The following is a 24,439-nucleotide window of genomic DNA, read 5'->3' as shown; positions in this document are numbered from 1 at the left end:
CAGCAATTAAATTGAAATTTTTTAAACTTACTTATTTGCAAGAAGTTTTAGAGGCTGCAAAAGTGCCTAACAGCTACACATAGGTGACAGATATCCCATACACAATTGCAGAACCACCTTTCCATTGCCCCATGATGACAATATGGTGCAGAGTCACAGTCTTTCATCATGGTCTCTGTTGATTTGAGGAAGTCCACATCAGTACATATCAAACTGACCCTGTCACTGTTATGAGTGTAGATTGTGTGTTGAGGATGATTCCCTCTTTGAGAGATGCTTCCACATATTAAATCTCCTATCAGTTAAATGCCACAGTCAAAATTTTACAATAACTCTGTCCTCGGTCACACTCTCCATCAACAGTAGTCTCCAATGTCTTCGCATGTTACACTTTGTGACTGTAGCATTTGGTTGTGGGAATACTTGAAGTGGCAGATATATAGACATTAACCATGTAGATGTAAGCAGCTAGGCATAGTATGTCAGGAATAACAACTGAAATCCAGTATGTACAAAATGTACTGCTGAATCTGATGGTTGTTTTGATGTTTAATGGCCACCCCACAATGAACATTTTAATCTTAAGTCAATTTTGAACACCACTATACCAAAATCCGGAATACTGACTTAACTGAAAGATCACCTGCCAACAAAAAATAGCTTTTCTGACAGTGACCTGGTTCACTCTTAAACAAGACCTCCTCTCTTTCAGTGCATTTCTGCAAAAACTACATAATGCTATGGAAAGTAATTGTTGAGCAAGTGAGATCTAATTTGGTTACTTTCAGTCCTCTAATAGTTTTTGCAGTCACTACATGGAATTCCATAGATCATAGTAGTCTGGGCTATTGCTGTTTGTAATAGGTAGCAAAATGGTTGAGGTACTTGACTCCCATTCAGAAGGATGGTGGTTAAAATCACCATCTAACCACTATGATTTTGTTTTTAGGTGGTTTTCATTAATCACTTAAGGCCAATATTGGAACACTTCCTCTGAAAATAACATGGTCAGCTTCCTGTAGCATCCTTCCACAGTCCAATTTTGTGCTCTACCTGTAGTGACTTCATCATAGATGAAACACTAGACACTAATCTATATCCCTTCCTATCACATTAGATGGTTACTTTGAAGAGAATATGCTTGATTTTCTTTCCCATTGTTACTGAATTTGGGATTGTGCACCTTTTATTCTAGACAAGTGCACTCATCAGGAAGAAGTTATTCGCAGTACTCTTTAGGAAATATAGAAGACTTAAGAAGGCAGTTTAATATATCCTGTTGTTGATGATGTAGTATCAGCAACAAGTAATAGAAGTTTTTATAGGCAATGAAAACTAGCAGGAAAATGTGCAATCAGACTCCAAGTCAGAAGTGGTGCCAATGCTGATTATGAAATGGAGTTTGAGTGTTGCTTGTCTGTATGATACCCTGACCAAAGAGTGTTACTGGAAGACACAAACAAAATTCACAGAATAGCTGTACAGTTTACTATGAGAGTGTACAGTCAGCATGAGCATATCACAGAAGTACTCAAATATGTTAAGAGAAAGGATGTGCACTCCTGAAATACTGAGGACAGATACAGCAAACTCTGTTGGGAAACATACCACTGTCTTCCACGTACAGCTCATTTAATTATTGTAGTGCGTCGTCTGTTATTAATACAGTTGGTGGGAAGAGGACAAAGATTGGGAACTGACAGTAGCATACTATTAATAGTCCACCAACCACAGTACCTTGTATACTTGCTTGGAAAGTAGAAATGTGGATACAGAGGTAACATGAACTTAGAGTTTGAATGCACCATGACACAGAGTGCCAGATTATCTAAGCACGCAATTTATGAATTTACAAAGTTGCACATATCTTTAAAACTCCTTGATACACGCCAAAACATCCTTATGTGACATATTCCGCTAAAAGCATTCCCAACCATCAAGATACGAAGGTAATTCTCTGTAGGTAATATAAGGTTGTGAGAATTATGTCAGGAGAAACTGACAACCCATACCGATTAATATGATATCCATATTCATTCTTGACAATACAGATATGAAACATCTCTTAAAATCTTACATTACTGTCATTCACACTACACAGTTACACTTCAGACATACCATCCATAACTCGTAATGAGAACAACCAAATGAGCAATAGTATGACCCTCCCTAGGCAAAAGAGTATAATTCCCATGTAACTCCTAACAACTATTAATGAACATAGTAGTGATTTGTAATATTTCTTCTCACTGGGTGAAGTACATGCAAACATAATTTGAAAGTACTGATGAGCATTTCAAGCAGTGGCATCATCATTGATATTAAGACACTGGAGCATCAATGCTTACAAATAGAATCTTTTCAACAAACATGTTCAATGGTGAAATCACATATTTCTCATAGGGCAGGCTTATCAGCTGAATGATTGAACATTGGTATTTGTTGTGACCTAGTGTGGACTGAAGAGAAATTTATGTCCTTTTTTTCAGATATGCTGAGTACATTACTGTGCCTGAGCTGAAATATTTGGTGAAGATTCCTGAGAGCATACCATTAAGTGTCGCTGCAATGCTTCCTACAGGAGCACTTTTAGCAATGAATACTGTGACATCAGCACACCAGTATGTTGAAAGTATATTGCAGAAACGCGATGAAAATGGTATGATCTGTGTTTATATTACTATTACTCCCAAAATACACTGTATTCCGTAAATTAAAGGGATAGATTGCCATTACATTAAAATCCATCAAAGATGATGAAAATTATAATTTTTATTCTTTATGATTGCTCTTATCTCTTTCAAGAATTGGATCTGAATGTAGTTGGAAATTTTTATCTGCAGTTTTCTCTGCAAAGTTTTTAGAACTTTAATCACCTTTTGTTTTATGATGAAGAAATTGGTGGGAATTACTTTTCAAATTTTCTTGTAAATATGTGTGTGGAAGACAGAAATGCCACTCACCACTTACTACAGAATTTCATTTTTTTTACAAGATATACATAAAGCTGTGAGAAACTTTGTTGTCTTAACAGTTCGGCACCAATGCAAGCAAATGGGATACAGTAGCCTAAACAACTTTAATTAGCAAGCATGAATAGTGTTTATGTGGGCAGTGGAGTTTTAAATCCCCTTCCATCCATCCTGATGTGGATTTTGTATAGTTTACTTACATTGCATGACATGAGTGATTCATTCAGGAAGGGCATGGACAATTTCCTCCAGTGTATTATCCAAATGAGCTAGTGCTCTATCTGTGATGTCCTTGATCTTGATGGAGTATTAAAACTAACCTAGCTACCTAATAGCTAAACAATACAGAATAGTCAGAAAGGTTTAGAAAACAACAGATAAGTGTGGCAAATGAACTCTGAAGACATTTAACAGCTAAGTTACACATTGTCTGTGAATATATAATTTGCCATATATTTCCAGAATAGGATGGTGGCTTCTTTATTAGAAAAATAAAAACAAAGAAAAAACAGCTTTTGACACGTCCATCCTTGATAGATATGGATTTTACAGTAGCTTCTGTACCAAAACCTGAAAACTTCAAAATTCATGGGCAGAGCTTGTGTCACTGGCATTAAGAGTAGAGTATGATGTGTAAGTGATAATAATACAATGGCATCACTCCATCCACACTCAATTTCATATTGCCACTGCACATTATCAAATACATTGAGAAGTCAGTGGAAAAATAAGTGCTACAGTCTGTTGCGTATTTCACAGAGATTTGAACAACAGATGTTAATCATTTTTGAGATCAGGATTTTGAGTTCAAGACATCACTGGACAGTGGTGACAGGTGTGTACTCTTTCCCACCTACTCATTGTATCAGTGCAAACTGTGTGCAGAAATGAGACAGAGGTTTTAGAACAAATGTTAGATAATTGGCACAAAATAAATGAAGAAACAGGATCAAGAGAAAAATATAGAAAATGGGGAAAAGGGAAAAGTACAGTATCATTATTGCACTCTAAGCACAAAGACAAAGATAATGCATTGTTCATCTATGAAGTTGGCTTGGTTGCACTGGTATCTGGCAATTGAAGGATGACAACAATTGTTTCACAGCCAGGAGATGCCCTGTTGGGATAAGTAATTAATCAGTCTCTCACCCATGGTGGTCTGCACTTAATTGGCTCCAAACACTGTATCTGTGGCAATGCTTTGCTTCTGACATGCCTGCTGCACTTGAAATTTTATAATGCATCTTAAATGTAGCTGTTGAGTTGGAAGGTAGACAGTATTTGGTCATCCATTAAATAAATAAATCAGAAAATTAATTGAAGACAGTGTGTAATGAAACTCACTAGTCAAATCACAGTTGCATTCGGAACCTAAAAACTGTCTGCTGAATGAGGCTAATCGCTGTATTAAATGTCAAAAAAACCTATCTGATGACTGATTGAGATTCCCCAACTGACTGACCTCACCAAAGTGAGCCTTTTTTGCTGTAGGCAACTGCATGTTCAATATATTTTCCAGCTCAGCACAAGTGTTACATTAATTATGAATTTTTAAAAAACTGAAATGAACAAAATTTAATTCCACAAAAGTAGGACATATAAGATGATGAATTATACTCAGTAAATAATATTATCTCGTGAATATTGATTTCATGGGATACATACACTCTATGGACATCTGCTTTGTTACAGGAAAGTGCAAGATTCTCATTGTGGGAACGGGAGGACTTGCCTTGTGGGCAATGCGTATTGCATCGTATAAGTACAGTAGCACAAAGGACAGAGTTCAACTAACAGTTGCTTCTCTCAAGGATGAAGGCTTTGTTTTGGCAAAGGAACGTGAAAGGTACATTGTTCAGTATAAATATATTGTTCCTCTAATATGTCAAACTTACATAATTCATGAAAATTGATTATCATTTAAAAATTTCATTTGACAATCAAATCTAATTTCCAAAATAGGATTAATTAGAACATTATTTCTATCAAACACCAACAGGGTTAATGTTGTGCAGTGGAATGAAGACCTTTATGAAAAGCAGTTAATTGAACGTACAAAGGATGCTTGTGAAGGAGAGGTTGATATTGTGATTGACTTTGGAACAACATCCAGAAGTCTTCATCGATCATTACAGTGCCTTGCAAAGGTAAGCAATAAATACTCACCAGTCAAATTTTTTTAATGAAAAAATGTTAATTTGAGCGGCATACATATGTGAAATCTATGGGATTTGGAAAGAATTGAAAGAAATTCAATACAATGCAATGATTAAAATTAATAAAATGGTATAACAGTACTGGTATGCATGTATTGTAATTTAATTAATAAATTTAAGGATTCATCTTCAGTGGAGTATGAAAAATTCACCAACAGAAAAATCCTTAATTCAGTCTTAAACTCCACTCACATTACCTACAAGATGCTGACTTTTTACTTTCCTTTGTGTGCAAAAAACATTTCTCATCATAACCCATGTGGTCCAACAACATAGTTCTGCCTTACAATTAAATTACCCCACAGCTCTTAATGAAAATACTTATTAGGCAATTCTATGTCCACTTCATTCATCACTATATGCATAAAACTGCATTACTTAGATTCAGCCACCTCATTTCTACCTGCAATACCTATTAAATTGTTGTAACTCACACCTCACTAAAAAGAGACTTGTAGCTCTATGACTGCAACTCTGAAAACTCCACACATCTGACCAATGGACTAGACGATAAAAAGTCTCTTTGTGTCCCCACTTAACTGTCTACTGGCATCCATAAATCTTGAATATCTGCCGAGAAAAGACTCTGTATAATAGATAACAAATATGAGAGTCAAATTGTCATACCAAATCAAAAGGATCTGTATTCTATCAGAAGTACTGTACTGAATTTGATCTTGTGACACTTCATTTCCCCTAAACTATGAATTGATATTTTCATATATTTTGCAAGCTGTCCTTTAAGTAAAAGGACAGCAAATATTTTTGGATTTCTATACTTTTATAACCTGCAAAAATTACTTAAATTGCATCATTTGGTACTGTAAGTGGGAGATCATTAAAGTATATTAGAAATAATTAAAGATCCAAGACAGAATCATACAGTACACCATGACTTGTGGCTTCAAATTTAAGCACCTACTGCTAAGCAATGGATGTGAAAGGGCACATATGGATATCAGTCATACAGGTAAAACAAGAACCATGAATATGCTGTATTAGCTGTTCTATGACATTTTTACTTTTGCATTTAGATGCCATGGGTAATATAATCAAAAGCTAGAACCAAATCTAAAATTTCTCAATGGTAAAATTTTTTGATATGTTGGTTCTAATATGTATTCTGCCAAGGTCAATATGGCCCATTCAGCTGACAGTCCTGTTCAGAATCTAAATTGTTTATCCGAATTAAATATTTATAGATTGGACTGTACATAAAAACAAATTTGTGCTGACAACAATGAAAGGGGTAGTAGTTCTGTACAACTGTTTTATCTCATTTTTTTTGGAACTGGCTGGACAACAGTGTGTATACACTGAGGTGACAACGTCATGGGATACATCCTAATATTGTGTCAGACCTCCTTTTGCACAGCATAATGCAGCAACTTGATGTGGTATGGTCTCCACAAGTTTTTGGCAGTCCCCCACAGAAATATTGAGCCATGCTGCCTCTGTAGCCATCCATAATTCCGAAAGTGTTACCAGTGATTCATGTTGGGTGATCTGGGTGGACAATCATTTGCTCAAATTGTCCAGAATGTTCTTCAAACTTAAAGTTAAATTATCCACAACCATGTAGAGAAGCCATTGAAATTTATAAGCATCAGGATAATTTTAATAGGAAAAAGGAGGCAATGAAGCTTAGTGACATATGAACAGTAGCTTTGCACAATCGCTAGACAATTTTATCTTTCACAAAACAACAATCGATAGTTGCATTTTATCTTTGACAAAGATTATCTCTGATCATCATGTGTTACTTTTCTCATGACCCCTTTTCTAAACTTTATATGTCACTCTTGGACATCCAACTGGTCAGTTGGCAAGACTCAGTGGACGAGTGCCTCTGAAGATGTTTAGTGCAGTCCCGGATGAAAGTTAGATAAATAGATAGGTAAATCATTTACATTTAAGAACTTGGGAACTATGTGAAGAGAAGGCATTTCGATAGTAAAGAGGGTCCAGCCATTTTTAAGCTGATTAGTTCTTTTGTTAGAAGTGACACTAAAAGAACATTTACTTAATATTGGAAATCCTAATCTAAGGTGTGTTATATATGCAAAAGTCAGCACTGCAACAAAATATCATCTTAGAAGTGAACAACAAAATATACCACAGGATTTACTTGAATCACTGAAAAATGTAAAGAATTTTAGTATGAAACCAGTCATTATATATAGTTTCAACAAATTGCTCACCCACAAATGTTGAGAGACATCTACATCAACCAGAAAATAGCTAAACACTCTGTAATGTGGGTAAAACCCTATAAAAATTGATCCAGGACATTGTGGAGAAACATTCATCCAGGCTGGCAGGCATTTTGTTCTGCATTTGTTAAAGATCAATGCATCATGTTTTAAAATCCATGAGAACTGGTTATTTAAATTTCTGTTTTAAAGTAATTTTCCCTGTAATGTTGTGATCTAAAAAAAGGAAATCATATTCTGTATTTTGTTCAGTATTAATGCATCTAGTGAAAAAGAAACACATGCCAACCTCTCTGTATCTGTACACACTGTATTAGCCACACTTTTAAAAGGCATGCTGTGTAAGGTTTGGCATAACCATCTTGCACAATAACCTATTCGTGTTCCTTCTGGCATAGCTGGGTAAGCGAAGTGGAGATTGAAATTCCCTCTCTTTAGTTTGCTGACAGACTATAACTATAGGATACACTACTTAGGTAGAGATTCATTCTTGCACTATGAATGTCAGTAAAGGTTTGATCCGAAACTTGTCTGGCAAATGGTTGATATGAGATGTCTGGACATATATATACATTTTCAATATCAATACCATGATGCTAAGAGATACAGTATTAAGCCAAAGCATGTGTGGAGCTCTGCATTCCCTTTCAGAGTACATTCATACAGCTGTCTATTAAATTCAACTTATTGTTACTACTGAAATGCTTCAGTGTGTCATCCAGATAAGATGGTGCAGGGGTTATGACATTGGACTAATATTCAAATAGCAGAATTAAAGTCTCCTTTGGTTCATCTGTGCCTAGATTTTCTATGTTTTCCCATATTGTTCCAGATGAATATCAAAATTTTTCTTTGAACAGGCTTAAGTTACCTCCTTTGCCCATTTCTCTCCAATTATTAGTCGGCCTCCTAATAACCACAATGCCAGTGGCAGTTTAAACTTTTAGTTTCCTTCTTCATTGATTCTGATTTGCTGCCAAAAGATTCTTAAACACAGTTCTATGAAGACCTTCTATATGAATCATCACTTAAATAAAAAAAAAAAAAAAGCACTCCATCTTCAGGCCACGAGTGGCTTACCAACACCATCCGACTGCCGTGTCATTCTCGGTGGAGGATGCAGATAGGAGGGGTGTGGGGTCAGCTCACCAGTCTCCCGGTCGTAAGATGGTATTCTTGACCAAAGCCACTACTATTCGCTTAAGTAGCTCCTCAACTGGCATGACGAGGCTGAGTGCACCCCGAAAAAAGGCAATAGTACATGGCGGCCTGTGTGGTCACCCATCCAAGTGCCGACCACGCCCGACAGCACTTAACTTTGGTGATCTCATGGGAACCGGTAGAACCAAGGGGGCAAGCCGTTGCCATGAATCATCATTTAGCCACACAAAATTATTATTATTATTATTATTATTATTAATTATTATTATTATTCTAACATCCTTCTACAGCCATATGCAATTGGTTAAGTCATCACAGTCTTCTCCTTTCTCACATTGTTTACATTATTTACATATCTGGTTTCCTTGTCTTGTTGATATATTGACATCCCTACCATCAAAGGATTTGTACTTTATGAATTGCTGCAGACTACTTATTAATGCAATGTGTAGAATAAATCTTGCAAGAAACTGTTTCTCTGATATGTGTCTGAAAATAGCAGTGTTTGTTTACTTTGAAGTATGGCTCACACTGAGTGTAACAGTTGATAGCTGATATCATACTAATGTTGGGAATGATTGCAGTCGTACACAAAAGCATCTTTCAATCTGGGATTCACAACAGCTCCTTACATATTACTGCTCTTTTTTATGCCTCGTACTGCTTTTACTAACAACTGAAGTTTTTTCTGGTCCACTGTTAGCACACTACTCAGCTTTGAGATGGTTATGTTCATTTATTGGGATTTTTGTGGATTAGAGTAGATAAATCAAATCAAGTGATTGCTTTTTATCCTGTCAGGAGACAGTAATTAAAGTGGTAGGAAAAAGTGTAAATTTGCATGACATTGGCATCAGTAAACTCCCAGTATTTTATCAAAGAGGCAAGAAATATGAGCAAGTGAAAAAGTTTTCTGTCTCCCACATTCTTGTAGAGTTAGGAAATTAATTTGCACAATACACAATAAATGACCAGAAACCTTTGCACCTCCAAGTCTAACTACATGCAGAATTACATACCATTTATTTTTGAAACGAATAAAATAACCATCACCACCTGTCTGCGAAGTGTGTGCCAGTGGCTGTGAGAAGCCAAAAGGGAAAGTGTGCAGAGAACAAAGAAACATCCTTGCAGTGTCCAGATTGTGATGTCACCTTTTGTATACCTGAGTATTTTAAAATGTACCATATTATTGCAATATTATGAAAAGGGTAGGTTACTACTCATTATATAGAGGAGATGTGGAGTTACAGAAAGGCACAGCAAAAAGACTGCTAAACATGCAAATTTTTGGCCAAAAGGCATTCTTCTAAAGTAGAAACACACACGTGTGCATGTGCCCCCATGACCACTGTCTCTGGCCACTGAGACTGGATTTCAAGCAGCTGCGCAGGATGGGAGAAGCAATCTGGATGGTGTGGGTAAGGAGGAGGCTGAGATAGGGATGGGGAACAATAGTGGAGCAGGGGTTGGGAACAGTAAATTGCTATTTGTGGGAGCATGCAGGGATGTGGTGGGGACAGAGTAGGGCAGCTAGGTGCATTCAAGAGTGTACATGGGGGGGGGGGGGGGGGGGTGGAAAAGGAGAAAAGTAGAGAAAGAGAAAAAGACTGGATGTCCATTGGTTGAATAGAATGCTGCATAGCTGTGTAGTGATTGAGTAGGAGAAGGGAAGAACATAGTTGGGTAAAGGATGGGGACCAACGAAGGTTTAAGGCTGGGGTGGGGTCGGGTGGGTGGGTGGGGAGGTTATGGGAACATAGGATATATTCCAGGGAGAGTTCCCATCTCTGCAGTTCAGAAATTGTGCTTTTTTGAATTGCCCAGATGGGAACTCTCCCTGCAATATATCCTGTGTTCCCATAATCCCACTGACCACAGTCTTCGTTAGTCACCAATGAAAGCTCACATATTTAGCAGTCATTTTGTTGCACATGTCTATGACTCAATATCTTCTCTAGATGGTGAGTAGCAATCTATCCTTATCATAATACTGTCATTATCCCATACTGGATTTTCCATATTAATGCAAATTATATGCACAGTTAATTTGTGCAAGGCCTTTTAAAAAATATTTCATATGTCTGTTGTCTGAATATATTATAAACATGTTATAAAATTTATATACACTCACACAAACACAACTCCCTAAAATTTGTTAGGCAAGGTTTAAAAGTTTCAGATAATGCATAGTTTAAATTTATTGCTTTCACTGTTACAAAGCTAGGGCTCTAAAAATATATAATAGTTCAGTCCAGCTGCCAAAACTTTGAGATCAGTCTCAGATGTAATACATAAGTTACTTAAAACTATACTTTAATTATACCACATGCCAGCTGAATGGTCCTGTCTAGCATTTGTCAATAGTTTCACTTTTGAGAAATATGTGTGCCTAATTTCATTGTGAATATTAAATTAGTGTCTTCCCAAGACTGCTGTTTGCAAGCAAAATGTGTTACCAGAGAATAAATCTGCAGAATATATGTAAAACATACTTTTAAATTTACCTTCCACATGGTTTTCTGCTTCTGATGTGTTCAAATTAAAAGGACAGAAACAACTTCTCATACTACAGTAAAATCAAGACTGTAAGTGAACTAAGTTTAAGTATGTTTCCATACAATCATGTCACTGCAGGTAACTGTGAAGCTTGATTCCACTGTTTTTATTGCTGGATAATGTTTTTGCCAACAACTGGTTTCACATTACTGTGTACTGCCCTCAACAAGCAGTTTTCTTTTTCATGGAAAGCTTTGTAATAACTTTGTGATGCACAACTGTGTACTTTCTACCACAAAGTCAAGAGGAGTATAATACAAAAACAACAGAAATGATTAAAGCACTGTGTGGCATAATAGCATCTCATCTAACTAATATAATTGAACAAAAGCTTTCCTGATGCATTGAAGTATGCTGAAGTGAGACTTCTGTTCAAGTAAGGGTAGAGGGAAGATGTGGAAAACTATCACCCTATTTCTATTCTTCCACTCCTCTAAAAAATGTTAAAGAAAACAGCTGCAAAACCAGATCAAAAATGTTACTGTAAAGACTGATATTATTATAAGTAACCAATTTGGATTTCAACCGGGGAAAAAAACTCTGGATGCAGTGAATAACTTTGTTGAAAAGATGTGAAAATCTTTGAATCAGAGAAGTAAAGTTGCAGGTACCTTCTGTGATCTTACAAAAACATTTGCCTCTGTGAACCATGCCTTGCTTATCTATAAATTAGACAAACATGGCATTAAGGGTAGTGCTTTGAATTAACTCACATCATACTTGGACAACAGAAAACAAAGGATAATTGTCACTACCAGTGTCATTAATTATTATTCTAAATGGAGTACAGTATCACAAGTTGTGCCTCAGTGCTCCAGTTTTGGGCCAATCCTCTTCCTATTTTATGTAAATGACTTACCTGTAAATATTAACTCCCCATCAGTTCTGTTTGCAGATGATATTTCTGTTTTAATTGAAGATTGTGATGCAGAAAAAATTCCAAGCTCTGGATACCCTAGAAAACTGGTTCTAGTTAAATGGGTTGAAATTGAAGATTGTAAAGACCCACATGGTACATTTCAAAACCAAACATTTGATATCCGCGGAACTTAAAATACAACATAATGATCAGCTTATGGAAAAGCTAACATAATCGAATTCCTAGGACTAAATGTGGACAAGAACTTAAGTTAGAATGCACATATTCACTTCCTACCAAATAAACTAAGCAGTTATGCATTTTTAGTGTAAATACTAGCAAATTCCACCAACTTCAGAACACAAAAAATAGCATGTCATAGTTATTTTGAAACTGACATTAGACATGGTATAATTTTCTGGGGAAGTCCAAATAGTGTATCTTTAATATTGAAACTACAAAGAAAATTATCAGATATGTGTGTACTGCACTGCAAACAGGAGCTTGTTGGCCATTATTTTGGCAACTATGAACCCTAACTGATCTCTCCACATACATAAATGAAATTATAATCTCTATGCACAGCAGAGAAAAATTATTTGAGAAGAATCATTTTAACCACATATACAACTTGAGAACTAAAAATAATTGTATCCTACCGAAGTCTCAATTGGAATTATATGCATGAACTAATCAGCATATGGAGTTGACAATATGTAACAAGTTCAGGGGAAAAAATACATTTAATATGAAGCCGGAGATTCTAAAAACAGAGCAATAGCAGATTTTGTCAGACAAATGCTACGATTCAATAAAAGAGAATTACTTTTTATAAACTCACTGATTACTAGCTAAGTAAACATTGGAAAAAGTGATAGAAACACTAATGGTTTCTAAAATTTCAGGGTGGTGTTGTGTTCATTAGTGCTGAAGTGGCAAGCAAGTTGCTGCCTAAATTTAGCCGAAAAGCAGAAGAAAACCAACATACCATCAAGGCTGTTGACACAGGTTCAATTGAGCAACTCCAGGAACTTGTAAGATTAGTAGCTTGTGGAGAGGTAAGGAATAGGTCATAGAACTAGAAATTACAATTACCACTTACCTGCCTACCTCTGAGAAATAACCTATGTAGTAAAAAATACAAGGAGTTAAACTCCTTCTCTCTCTCTCTCTCTCTCTCTCTCTCTCTCTCTCTCTCTCTCTCTCACTCACACACACACACACACACACACACACACACACACACACTACTAAATTTTTGTTTATACTCCTTCTTTATATTTTGCATACATTCCAATCTCAGTAATGCCAGAGTCAGGTAATTTTCTCTTTTTGGATGGATCTATTTGTAGTTAATCACTTACTCCTTGCAGATTTGATTGTATTTTTGTGATTGTATTGAGTTTTATTTTACACAGTACAATATGGATAGGGACTGTGCTTGTTGTAAGCAGACACAAGGAGAATTGGCTGCGGTCCATAAACATATGGAGGCTGTGTTGGCCATGGTAGACAGGCTTCTGATTACTGTTCAAAGCTGCAGCAACATCAGGGCACCAGTGATGAAATCTGTGACACCTTTGGTGCTGTTGGAATCCCCTGGTGACCTGGTTGTAACTCTGTGTCTTACTAAACACAACATCTGACCAGTTTGTCTTCACTTGAGAGTGAGTGGTGGAAAGTTGTGGGTTCGCAGATCACTGCATAGAAGACAAAAGAGAGAATGGGCTGTATGCCTGGCTACTTAGGCCTTAGGATCAGGTACAAGGTGTTACCCAGTGTTGATAGCACTTCTGAACCCACACAGGATGCCGCTCCTGTTGGGCCAGCAACTGATTTTCCCACCCAGTTTAGACAAGTGCAGAGGGTGGGTATGCTAATCATTGGGAGCTCCAACATTAAGTGGATAATGGAGCCCCTCAGGAAATAGCAGGCTGGGTGGAAAGAATGCCCATGTGCAATTTTTATGTTTGCTGGGGGGGTCATGTCTGAGACTTAAAAGAGGCTCTGCCAATAACTTTCAAGTGCACTGGGTGCAACCAGCTGCAAATAGTGGTACATGTAAGCAGAAATTACAGCTGCTGCTTGGGTTCTTAGGCCATCCTCAATTCCTCAGTGGATGGCTGATTTGTTGAAGGTAACTAACATTGCATATTAAGTGTATGCAAAGCTTGCTATTTGTAGCATTGTACATGGTCCTCTGGTTTGGAGCAGAGTGGAAGCTCTAAACAAAAGGCTCAGATGAGTCTGCAGTGATATCAGATATGCATTTCATTATCTCCACTGTCAGTATAGTTCTCTTAATAGGCCAGATTTGCACTACATGCAGGAAATGGCTGCTAGGGTAGCAGAGTATGTGTGGCATGCACATGGGGGCTTTTTGGGTTAGAAAAAGCCTCTCTTGGGATAAGAGACAAATTGTCTGCCAAAATTGAAGATATGTTAACCATGGTGTTCTCAGAGAATGCTTGTCCTCATAGATCGGATACAGAAAAGGTTAATACAATATTAATAAACTGCAGGAGCATGCAAGGAAAGGTCCAAGAGTTAATATCACTTATTGAAGATGTTGTGGTTGGCAGGAGAGCCCACCTGTATAACTAAAGGAGGCCGAAATGCACGCGTTTTAGCTCACGCTCAGGCTCTCTAGACCTGCCGTGTGGCAGTGCTCTGTCTGCAATCATTGATAATGGCGACACGCTGGTCTGACGTATACCACCAGACCACGGCCAATTTAAAGGCTACCACCTAGCAAGTGTGGTCTCTGGCGGTTACACCACAGAAGGTTATAATGCCCAGATCATATTAGGAACTGAAAGTTGCCTGAAACCAGAAATGAATAGCAGTGAAATCCTAAGTTTAGATTGGAATCTTTTTTGTAAGGATAGGTTAGTCACCAATGGTGGCAGCATATTTACTGCAATAAAGAATTCCATAGTATCTAGCAAGGGTATCACAGATTCCGAATGTCAATTAATATATATGAGTAAATTTAAGCATCAAAGTTTGGTCAAAAAAGGCAACCATTGTTGTTGTTTTTATATATATATATATATATATATATATATATATATATATATATATATATATACTGCCTGCATCAGGAGCTGTAGTGGCAGTGTGCTTCAGAGAGAACTTGTACAATATTGTTAACAACTCTCCTGATCCTGCCATTTTAACAAGGCAACTTGCTGGGTGTACGGGGTTGGGAGAATCATACTATCTAAACTGGTGTCAGAGACAGGGATTTGTGGGACATTATTCTGAATGTTTTGTCTGAAAATTACTTCAAGCAGGTACTTAGAGAATCAACTCATGACAGTATCAATTTGGATCTTCTAACAAAAGACTTGAACTTATTGAATCAGTTATTATAGAGGAAGGTATTAGTGATCGTAAGGCTGTGATAGCAACCATGACTACAGGAATTATCTACATCTTCATCTACATCCATATTCCACAAGCCACCTGACGGTGTGTGGTGGAGGGTACCTTGAATACCTCTATTGGTTCTCCCTTCTATTCCAGTCTCATATTGTTTGTGGAAAGAAAGATTGTCGATATGCCTCTGTGTGGGCCCTAATCTCTCTGATTTTATCCTCATGGAATGTTAAGAAAGGTAGGAAAATATTTTTGTTTATAAAGAGTGACAGGATACAAATTGCAGAGTATCTGAGTAGTCAGCATCAAATATTCACTGCTGAAGATGAAGATGTGGAGCGCAAACAGAAAAAATTCAAACGCATCGTTCAGTATTCCATAGACAAGTATGATTTGAGCAAGGTTTTAATGGATGGAAAATACCCACCATGGTTTAATAGATGTGTTAGAAAACTGCTGTGTAAACAAAGAGAGCTTCATCATAGAGTCAAGAGAAGTCAAAACCTAGCTGAATGGAGCAATGAGAGAAGCATTCAATGACTCTGAAAGTAAGATTTTGTCAAATGACCTGACTAAAACTGCTAAGAGGTTTCAGTCTTACATAAAATCAATAATCAGTTCAAAATCCTTTATTCAGTCACTCGGTGACCTCACTAGCACTGAAATAGAAGATAACAGAGAGGAAGCTGAAGTACTAAACTTGGTTTTTTGAAATTGTCTCACCGCAGAAGATTGCAACATGGTCCCTTCCTTCAGTCATTGGATGAATGTTGAAATGGCAGATACTGAGATAACCAATGGCAAAATAGAAAAGTAATTAAAATTGATTAGATGTGAAAAGGCATCAGGACCAGAATAGATAACTGTAAGATTCTATGAAGATTATGTGAAAGTACTTGCTCCTCTTCTAGCAGCAGTTTATTGTAGATTTCTGGAGTAATGGTTGTACCCAGCAATTGGAAGAAAGCATAGGTAATTCTCATTTTCAGACCAACTAGTAGCAAGATTCAGAAGCTCTTAAAGACAGTTTGCAAATGATGCAATTGTCTACAAGAAAGTAGCAATGTCAGAAGACAAAATGAAAGGTTCCAACAGAGATGTGGAGTCATGTCAACTCCAGTGCCCTGGCCAGCTGTGCTGCATTTCTTGGTTGAGGTTCCATAGCACAAGCAGCCCAATTGAGGTGGTCCCACAGACTCCAGATTCAGGGGAGTTTGGTTTCCAGGTGAGTACTGAAAACTCATCCTGCTGCCCTTCAAACCACACACATGTGCATACACTGTGAGTTGCAAAATGACCTATACAGGACTGATGAATGATGCAGGCTCTGTCAGTTGACCTGAACATAAATACACAGTTCTGTCACATTAATGAGACCACCTGTCAAAATCCTGAATAACCACCTTTTGCATTGTGGATAGACAGGAAGAGAGTCAGTGAGGCACTGGAAGGTACCAACAGTGCAATGTGTGACACATTGCATTGTTCTGCTGGTAGATGCCATCGTGCCAAAGGAAAACAAACTGCATATAGGGGTGGACATGTTCCCCAAGGGTAGATACATACTTGTGTTGATCCATTGTGTCTTACAGAATGATGAGATCACCCACACAATGTCACGAAAATATTCCCCACACCATAACACTTCCTCCTCTGTTCTCGACCCTTACGACAATTGTTGCAGGCTGTTTGCTTTCAGACGATTCACGCTGTTCACCCCAACAGCCAACTGTTTGCTGGAGCATTAAACATGATTCATTTGAAAAGATCACCTGTCACCACTCAGTGGATGTCCAGTTGTGGTATTAGCATGCTAATTCCAGTCTTTGTCACAGTGAACAGCAGTTAGCATGTGTGTGTGTGGACCAGGTGCCTGCTGTGGATCCCCATACACAGAAAAGTTCACTCAGTGGTCATTGAGGAGATGCTGTTGGTAGCCCCTTGGTTCTTCTGGGTGGTCAGTTGCTCAATAGTTGCATGTCTAATGATCTGTACACATCACCACACCTGTCATTCACCCCTGTCATCTATAGCACCCATGGTGAACCATAGTTGTCTCCATGCCAATTTTGGGTAGCACCATTTTGTCATGTGTAGTATACTTTAACCATAGTGGTACATAAACAGTTTACAAACTTGGCCATTTCAGAAATGCTTTCACACTTGGCCCAAAAGCCAGTCAGGTATTGATATTATTTCAAAGTGGTGCAAAGATTGGCAACTTGGTTTAAATGGTCAGAATGTAAAATTGTGCACTTCATAAAATGAAGAAATGTAGTATCCTTTGACTACAATATCAATGAGTCACTTCTGGATTTGGTCAACTCATACAAATACCTGGGCATAGCACTTTGTAGGAATATGAGCTGGAATGTTCACCTAGGCTCAGTTGTGGGTAAAGCAGGTGGTAGTCTTTGGTTTATTGGTAGAATACTGGAAAGTGCGATCAGTCTACAAGGAGATTGCTTACAAATCACTCATGTGACTGGCTCTAGAATATTGTTGAAGTGAATGGGAACCATACCAAATGGGACTAACAGGGGATACCGAACATATACAGAGAAGGGCAGGACGAATGGTGACAGGTATGTTTGATCCTTGGGAGAGTGTCACAGATATACTAAAGGAACTGAACTGGAACACTCTGATACAGATGTAAACTATCCTGAGAAATTCTTTTAACAAAGTTTCAAGACCCAGATTTAAATGACCACTCTAGAAATATGCTACAATCCTCTACCTATTGCTCACGTAAGGATTGTGAGGATAAGCTTCCCATGCTCCATACATGATTCTACAGGAAGAAACCCTAATAACTGCTAGAATGGGACATACTCTGTGCCAAGCACCTCATGGTGGTTTGCAGAGTATAGATGTAGATGTAGGAAAGCCAATGACCATACCCTTTTGGACATCAGATATGTTGCTCAATTTCTGCATTACAACGATGACTGTACTGTTTTTCTGTGTCTCTTTATGTGTTTTATATGGCCTCAGCTGCTAATTATGCTGCCTGTGAATGGTTATTGCATATTGAAACACGAGTAGGTGGTGGTCACACTAATGTGATCAGACCATCTAAATGTAACATTTTGCACATGTATAAGGACAGAAATCCACTATTGTACAATGACACTACCAATGAAAAATTGCTGGTAACAGTATCTACTGTAAAATATCTTGGGATAGCTATCCAGAGCAACCTTAAGTGGCATGACCACATAAAACAAATAGTAAGAAAAGCAGATGCCAGACTGAGATTCATAGTAGGAATCTTTAGGAAATGTAACTCATCTGCAGAGGAAGTGGCTTACATGGTGCTTATTCAACTGATTCTTGAGTACTTTTCATCGGTCTGGGATACTTATCAGGTAGGACTGATAGAAGAGACATAGAAGATCCAATGAAGAGCTATGTGTTTCACCACAGGATCATTTGGTCATCATGAGAGTGTTACAGAGAAACTAAAGGAACTCCATTGATAGACATTAAAAGAGCAGTGTTGTGTATCACAGAGAGGTTTACTATTGAAATTATGAGAGTTGGACAACATATTTCTTCTGCCCACTTACATCTCATGAAATGACCATGATGAGAAAATTGAGTTAGTACAGAGTTAGTATAGAAGCTTACTGACAATTGTTCTTCCCACATGCCATTCATGAGCAGAACAGGGAAGGGGGGATCAGTTAGTGGTACTATAAGTACCCTCTGCCACACACCATAGGTTGCTTGGGGTGTATGATGCAGATGTCAATTACCCAATGCCTCAAATATACATTGGGTTGTTATGTTTACTCCTAGTATTATTTATACTCTTTATGGAAAATGATCTCTCAAAACTTCAATAGTAAACATCTCTGTGTTGCACAACACTGCTCTTGTAATGTCTGCCACTGGTTTCTTTAGCATCTCTGTAACATTCTCATACTGACCAAATGATCCTGTGATGAAACACATGACTCTTCATTGGATCTTGTGTATCTCTTCTACCAGTCCTACCTGGTAAAGATCTCAGATTCCATGGATGAGCTACATTTCCTTAAAATTCTTCCACCATGAGTCTTAAGCTGGCATTTACTTTTCTTACTATTTGTTTTACATGGTCATGCCATTTAAGGTTGCTCTGGATAGTTCCCCCTAGATATATTTCATATTCATGTAATAAAGCCTCCCAAAATCATCTAATTAACAACATAAAACTGTGAACTGTTGATTTTTGTTAATCAAATAAAAAACCTATGAAAATATATTGGCTTCATCTATAAACAAACAGAAAATAATATTATTAAAACCATACCACACTCTAAAGTTATCTGTGGTAATTACATTTTTTACACTAAACACTTGTATCAGAGGAGCAACACTTATAACTTTGAAAACATGTTGTATAGTGTAATAATATAACTGACTTTTGCTTTTTGAAGGACTCTAACTGCTAAAGAAATGATATTTTTGTGCTAATTTTAGGTTAAGCATTTAATGTTGAAATACTGTATACAGTCACTAAATGTTTATTATTATTTATGTCACACATTTCAAAGTTAAAATTCTAGTCTTTACAACCACAGTCCATTTTTTATACTTAAATTGAAGGTGTTCTAAGTGTTGTAGTGCAGTTTGTGTACATTGTAGGATGCTGTAATATCATAGATATGCTCATTAATTGGTGTACTCATGGAGTATGCTGAAAAAATAATAGTTCCACTTTTTGCCCCTTCCTGAAGATATGATGATGTAAGCACTTAGAATGTGGCATGGATGAAGGAAAAGGGGAGGAATAATTCAACATATGATGACAGTGATTCTGGCATGTTTACTGGGATATGATCACAAGTTCTAACATGTGTTCAATATGGTCTCAAGAGTCAGCAAGGTGCTCCACCCATTCACAGCATAGTCGACAGTTGCTTATGGCGTATCCAGAGTAAATAGAGTGATATGTCTCTGTATCCTATCCTTCAGATCAGGGAGAGTCTGGATACATCCCTGATAGGCATGATCTTTCAGATATCCCCACAACTGGAAGTCAAATGGATTTAGGTCAGGGGACACATCATAAAATTGCCTAGAGATGGCCAGTGGTCATTTCATGAAGAAAATCTTTCACCTGGCAAGTGACATGGGGTGTCACCCCATATTGTATGAAAATGTTGGTTTGCAGGTTTGCAAAGATAGAATCAGGTACCACACAAGGAAGTCCTTATATTGTGTGGGCATCACTGTACACCTAACAGGCCTGTGAAGTGTCATCACTATGAAGTAAAAACAGGAAATAGTGCACTTTCTCATTGCTTATAGTACCTTATTTTCACATGGTGGCTGAAAATCAAACTATTATTTTTTTCAGCATACTCGATGAGTGCACCGGTTAATGAACATACCTACAATGTTTGATCATGTTGTTATGTAAATCACATGGACTGCAGCATTCAGAATACTATCAATTTTATTATAACCACCCCAGTATATCTACTAAGTTTTTCATGTTTTCAGCAAATGTATACTGTTCTGTGATGATTAAAATAAGTTCCACTTCATCACTTACTCTTTTAAAATTCAACATTTTTACATGTGCTATTGGACTGCAGCAGATTTTCTATACAGAAGCTGAATATTCATTGTTTGAGAGATGCTGATAGAGTTGAAACAGATTCTTAGCTACAACACAAGGCACTCCTCTTAACACTTTCACACGTCATGAACAAAAAAATTAACATTTGATAGTGTGCACAGTATGTTATTATTAGTTATTTAACTTATGTTCTTCAGTTACATACCAGTATTTTAATGTATGTAAAACATATAGGAATAACATTTATTTGCCCTTACCTAACTGTCTGAGATGAAATTAAATTGTTAGTATACTTATGAAATGTTTATTTTGATAAACAATTTGAGAACCACCTCATGTTGTCTCAGTAAACTTCATAATCTTCGATCTGCTATGTTGCTATTGAACTAATATTTAGTTTAATTTTATCTGAATTTACAGATTGAGCCTCCGCCACACACAGTCTTCCCTGCAGAAGAGGCCTGTGAAGTTATCAAGAAGCTGTGTCATGCTGAAATACAAGGTCGAGCAATATTGCAGTTTCATTCCAGGGATTAAGTAGTCCCAGCTTCAAGATCTGATTTACTGGGCTTTTTCCTTCCCAACACAATATATGATCAGTGTATGTAGAGCTTTGTCATCATTCATAGTTGAAAAAATGTAGTAGTATGCTGCACAGTCTGGTTGTAACTCTTGTGATTTCACAGAAAATGTATTACAAAAGTGAGAAAAACCAAAAAACTAAAATTTTCATTCATTTGAAGAATATGTGACAAGAAAGTAAAAATCTCAATTGTCCATCCAGTGTGTGGTGTATGAATAAAAATGTAGGTCCTCCACTACTTTAGGAGTGAATGTTAGGGTAATGTCTACAAATTCTCATAAATTTTATTGTGCTGTATAACATTAAAAAATATGTTACTCACTGTCAGCATTGTAAGTTTAATAATAATATATGTATTAAATTTTTGTATTATTGTGTTTGTAATGTGAAATTAGTGTAGTATGAGCTGTGAAAATATTTGTAAATAGCACTCATTATTATTTCATTCTCATTCTGCAAGCATTATTACTTCAAATATTATTATGATGAAACTGATACCCACCTGTCTCCTTTTCAAATAGCTTATAACACTTTTTAGTAGTCTCAATATGAAACAGAAAGACTGACTGATGCTGTTCAGCATTACAGGTTTTAAAAGGAAACCAAAAGATCTAACATATTTTTGCTTCAGGTATTTTTTCCATATCTAGACATGTAGTTATATTTTTTTTATATAACAATGAAATGTTCTGTATGCTTCATAATACATATAGGTCAGCAAAAGCACAAATGCTAACAAAATGTGTCCAAAAACAAGCAAGGAATTTTTTTACAAAATCCCTGAATAAATTTAAAATAATTTTGTTGGGATTATTTAATATGTTGACAAAAAAGATAGTTGATACAAACTACTTGCAGCTGGAAAACATGAAGGGGAGACCGTAGTCACAAACGATGCAATGGAACGTTAATGTAGTACTATCAGAATTTAATAAAGTGTATTTATTATCTGTTGACTGAGTGTTTAATTAAAATACTGATACCATATATTTCTGTTTTAGTTGTGCTGAAGAGAGATTTATTTCCACACAGTTTAGGTACATACAAGGTGCAAACAACACCCTTCCCTCCCTTCCCTCACCCTACACACACACACACACACACACACACACACACACACACACACACACACACAGAGAGAGAGAGAGAGAGAGAGAGAGAGAGAGAGAGAGAGAGAGAGAGAGAGAGAGAGAGAGAGGAGAGGGGAGAGAGAGAGAGAGAGAGAGAGAGAGAGAGAGAGAGAGAGAGAGAGATTGTGATCAAAAAGTGAGTATGCATCTTCAAATTCAACGGAATAAATTGTGTTGCTGTAAAAGATAATCCAGTGTTCTGAACACATCCAAGCACATGGTGCCATCTACAACATGATAATTTCTCCTTGGTATCAGAATTGGTCTATGGCTGGGGCACAGGATTATCAGTTTCATTATCAGATACATTATTTATGAGACAATGAATTGACAGATTCTCAGATGATATCTGTGTGCACAAATAATTAAAATATTATATTTTGATATGTTTGATCAACAAAAATGAATTAATAATACACTTAGCCTTCCATTAATTAAATGGAATTGTACAATTTTGTTGTATAAATACAAACACGAGTGACCTGTGACACATATTGATACACATTCTTATATTTTCCAAAGGATATGAACAGTTGTATACTATACTGATCCTATAGTTAGGTACATTCTTTTTTTTTTTTTTTAATGAATTCCCAGGATGTAATCCCCAGTTGACAGCAAAGCCATTATATCTGAAATCACAGGCACTAACTCCATGGGGCCTGAGGGGGCCTGAGCCCCCCCTCAAAAATTCGTTTGCAGGGGGGAGGGGGGGCAGAGACCCCCCCCCCCCAATAATTTAATAAAATTATTAGCTATATTATGCTTTGTAAAATCACAAAATTATGTTGGAATGTTTTATTTTCCTTGTTTGATGATAGTTACCTTTTAAAATACATTCAGTAATGAGTTAAAACAAATAATTATTATGGTAGCAAGCAGGTTAACTGAAAACAAGTGGAGTGAATCATGATAGTGTTATGGTGCTGTGGGCAATTTGTTGTGGGCAATTTGTATCGCTGCGCGAACCTTCTGGTGAAGTCTGGCGCCAGTGGGCCAGCGCTGCAGCTGTAGTAACATCAAAAGGACTGGAGCAGAAGTGCCTGGAACCCTCCACCTCATGTCGCCTTGATACCTCAAGACATTATGGTGCTGCGGCTATATAAAGCCTACCCTGTGGTCGCACTCATCCAGTGTGGACAGTTTCGTTCAGTGTATGCTGCAGACGTGTTTAGTGTTCCAACTTTAGTGTCTAGTGGACTATTTTATATGACTATATTATATTCATTTATTTTAGTCTTTTAATGTATTGTGAATTAAATTTGCAGTGGATAAATTTGTTACCAAAGTGGTGTGCTTGGAAGTTGATGATACTGCAAGTCAACCTCCAACAATTATTGTGTCGTCAACTGCTTCATCGTCTCCAAGTAAGAACCATTCCCAGCCAAAACCTGGACAATTCGGTAAGGGAAGATCATTCCAGAAGTCCTTGGTGATCAAATATACATGGCTAGAATAAAAATCATCTACCAAAAACGTTTTTTTTTTGCGAAACCTGCAAAGAGGTAGATGCTAAAAATCTGTTGCAATTTTCTTAAAAAAGAAATGCATTTTCTTCCTTAGGGTTTTCTAGCTGGATAATTGCTTTGGAAAAATTTTGTCTTCATGAAAATATGTTTACACATAAAGAAGGTGTTCTGAGACTAAATTCTATCACTAACTGAAGTGTGGCCTCCAAATTGAATGAACAGTTAGACAGTGATATGAGGAAAGGCCGCTTAGCTCTTGAGACAATTTTTACTACTGTGCAATTTCTATGCCAACAAGGACTAGCAATTAGAGGGACAAAG

At 37.0% G+C, this 24,439-nt stretch overlaps 1 protein-coding gene across 7 annotated transcripts in view; it reads left to right on the top strand.

The window, feature by feature from the left end:
* The window catches only part of LOC126297677 (uncharacterized), a 216,141-nt gene extending 193,666 nt beyond the window's left edge, over positions 1 to 22,475 (top strand). For all 7 annotated transcript variants that reach the window (XM_049988783.1, XM_049988784.1, XM_049988785.1 and 4 more), the window contains 5 exons: positions 2,490 to 2,659; positions 4,665 to 4,818; positions 4,972 to 5,119; positions 12,886 to 13,038; positions 21,357 to 22,475. In XM_049988783.1, the coding sequence (XP_049844740.1) occupies positions 2,490 to 2,659; positions 4,665 to 4,818; positions 4,972 to 5,119; positions 12,886 to 13,038; positions 21,357 to 21,473 (742 nt within the window). In that variant the 3' untranslated portion in view covers positions 21,474 to 22,475. The remainder of the gene's footprint in view (positions 1 to 2,489; positions 2,660 to 4,664; positions 4,819 to 4,971; positions 5,120 to 12,885; positions 13,039 to 21,356) is intronic.
* The last annotated feature ends 1,964 nt before the right edge of the window (positions 22,476 to 24,439 follow it).

Source organism: Schistocerca gregaria, chromosome X (genome assembly GCF_023897955.1).
Source record: "Schistocerca gregaria isolate iqSchGreg1 chromosome X, iqSchGreg1.2, whole genome shotgun sequence".
NCBI lineage: Eukaryota > Metazoa > Arthropoda > Insecta > Orthoptera > Acrididae > Schistocerca > Schistocerca gregaria.
This window is presented reverse-complemented; position numbering and strand designations above follow the sequence as displayed.